At 42.9% G+C, this 2,623-nt stretch overlaps 1 protein-coding gene across 2 annotated transcripts in view; it reads right to left on the minus strand.

The window, feature by feature from the left end:
- Window positions 1-1,129: 1,129 nt before the first annotated feature.
- The window catches only part of LOC106596386 (voltage-dependent calcium channel subunit alpha-2/delta-4-like), a 32,450-nt gene continuing 30,956 nt past the window's right edge, over window positions 1,130-2,623 (minus strand). For both annotated transcript variants that reach the window (XM_045712542.1, XM_045712541.1), the window contains one exon: window positions 1,130-1,558. In XM_045712542.1, the coding sequence (XP_045568498.1) occupies window positions 1,432-1,558 (127 nt within the window). In that variant the 3' untranslated portion in view covers window positions 1,130-1,431. The remainder of the gene's footprint in view (window positions 1,559-2,623) is intronic.

Genomic DNA, 2,623 nt, shown 5'->3' on the forward strand with positions numbered 1-2,623 from the left:
AACAACAACAACAAGGAGTATCTATGATACAATACCAACACTCTAAACAACAACAACAACAAGGAGTATCTATGATACAATACCAACACTCTAAACAACAACAACAACAAGGAGTATCTATGATACAATACCAACACACTAAACAACAACAACAACAAGGAGTATCTATGATACAATACCAACACTCTAAACAACAACAACAACAAGGAGTATCTATGATACAATACCAACACACTAAACAACAACAACAACAAGGAGTATCTATGATACAATACCAACACTCTAAACAACAACAACAACAAGGAGTATCTATGATACAATACCAACACACTAAACAACAACAACAAGGAGTATCTATGATACAATACCAACACTCTAAACAACAACAACAAGGAGTATCTATGATACAATACCAACACTCTAAACAACAACAACAACAAGGAGTATCTATGATACAATACCAACACTCTAAACAACAACAACAACAAGGAGTATCTATGATACAATACCAACACACTAAACAACAACAACAACAAGGAGTATCTATGATACAATACCAACACTCTAAACAACAACAACAACAAGGAGTATCTATGATACAATACCAACACACTAAACAACAACAACAGGTGTATCTTCTACATTATAAACTGGGTGGTTCGAGCCCTGAATTCTGATTGGCTGACAGCCATGGTATATCAGACCGTATATCATGTGTATGACAAAACATTTCTTGTTACTGCTGTAATTACATTGGTAACCAGTTTATAATCGCAGTTTATAATCGCAATAAGGCACCTCAGGGGTTTGTGATGTATGAAGTTGCAATGAAGTTGCAATGTGCTAAGAACAGCTCTTAGCCGTGTTGTATTGGTCATATACCACCCCCTCTCCCTCTGTCTCCCTCTCTCTGTCTCTCTCTCTCTCTCTCTCTCTCTCTGTCTCTCTCTCTCTGTCTCTCTCTCTCTGTCTCTCTCTCTGTCTCTCTCTCTGTCTCTGTCTCTCTCTCTCTGTCTATCTCTCTGTCTCTCCCTCTCTGTCTCTCGCTCTCTCTCTCTCTCTCTCTCTCCCTCCCTCCCTCCCTCCCTCCCTCCCTCCCTCCCTCCCTCCCTCCCTCCCTCCCCCTACACCTGCTGTCTCGACCTCTGAATGCTCGGCTATGACCCTGCAGGCCATCTATGAATGTGTCAAGGAGAAGAGTTTAGGAAGAGACTACTCTCCACAGCGTAAAACAGCAATTCATAACTGCTTGAAATGAACGACATCTGTAATGTATATAATAAGAGAAGTGATTTGTCTGATATATGACTAAGCAATTGCTTATTCATAGATATCAAATCCCATTTCCACAACACCATTATAATTCTATCAATCAGTGTCTGTGTCAGAGAGAGGGCTTGTGAGAGGGAACCAGTAAGATAGCTCTCCATGTTAAAGGATATATTTCACTTCCTTGGGTTCCATGGTGATAGCTGGGTACTGACGGGAACAGTCACAGTCTGCCTGTACCACCAACATCAGCAGGTTACTGTCAGGGACAGCCTGGGTTACAAACATCCTGGAACACACAGACAGAGAGAGAGCGAGAGAGAGAGAGAGAGAGACAGAGAGAGGTAGAGCGACAGAGAGAGAGAGAGAGAGAGAGGTAGTGTGACAGAGAGAGAGAGAGAGAGAGGTAGGGTGACAGAGAGAGAGGTAGAGTGACAGAGAGAGAGAGAGTGACAGAGAGAGAGAGAGAGAAGAGAGAGTGATAGAGAGAGAGTGACAGAGAGAGAGAGGTAGAGTGACAGAGAGGGAGAGAGTGACAGAGAGAGAGAGAGAGAGAGAGAGAGAGAGAGAGAGAGAGAGAGAGACAGAGAGAGTGACAGAGAGAGAGAGGTAGAGTGACAGAGAGGGAGAGAGAGAGAGTGAGAGAGAGAGAGAGAGAGAGAGGTAGAGTGACAGAGAGGGGAGAGAGAGAGAGAGAGAGAGAGAGAGAGAGAGAGAGAAAGTGACAGAGAGAGAGAGAGAGAGAGAGAATGGTTAGAACACCACTTGTATGAAACAATCAGGTAATGAAAGATAAAAGCACACTGCCATCATGAAGAAAGATCATCACCTTCAAATGACATGTCTCCTTTACTATGTGACCAGCTCTCAGCACGTCTCAGATATCTCTACACTGTAATACAATAGGACTAGAGTAGTGAAAAGACTGAAGAGGAAACAAAGTGTTGTCAGACAGATGACAGGAGAGGTATTGTAAAGACACCAGCTCTGGGATACAGTCTCCTCTTCTCAGATCTGGAGTCAGAATATTTCACTTTACTGCTGAGGGTGTAGAGTGTAAAACACACACACACACACACACACACACACACACACACACACACACACACACACACACACACACACACACACACACACACACACACACACACACACACACACACACACACACACACACACACACACACACACAGGATGTTCGAGAAAAAATACATTACGACACCTTTCTCTTTCCTAGAAGACATTAAGTTTGTTCCACCTGAGAGAGTCTGACCACCAATCAGAGACCACTATGATGACATACCAAATGATGACCACCAATCACAGACCACTATGATGACATACCAAATGATGA

This window comes from Salmo salar, unplaced genomic scaffold (genome assembly GCF_905237065.1).
Source record: "Salmo salar unplaced genomic scaffold, Ssal_v3.1, whole genome shotgun sequence".
NCBI classification, from domain to species: Eukaryota; Metazoa; Chordata; class Actinopteri; order Salmoniformes; family Salmonidae; genus Salmo; species Salmo salar.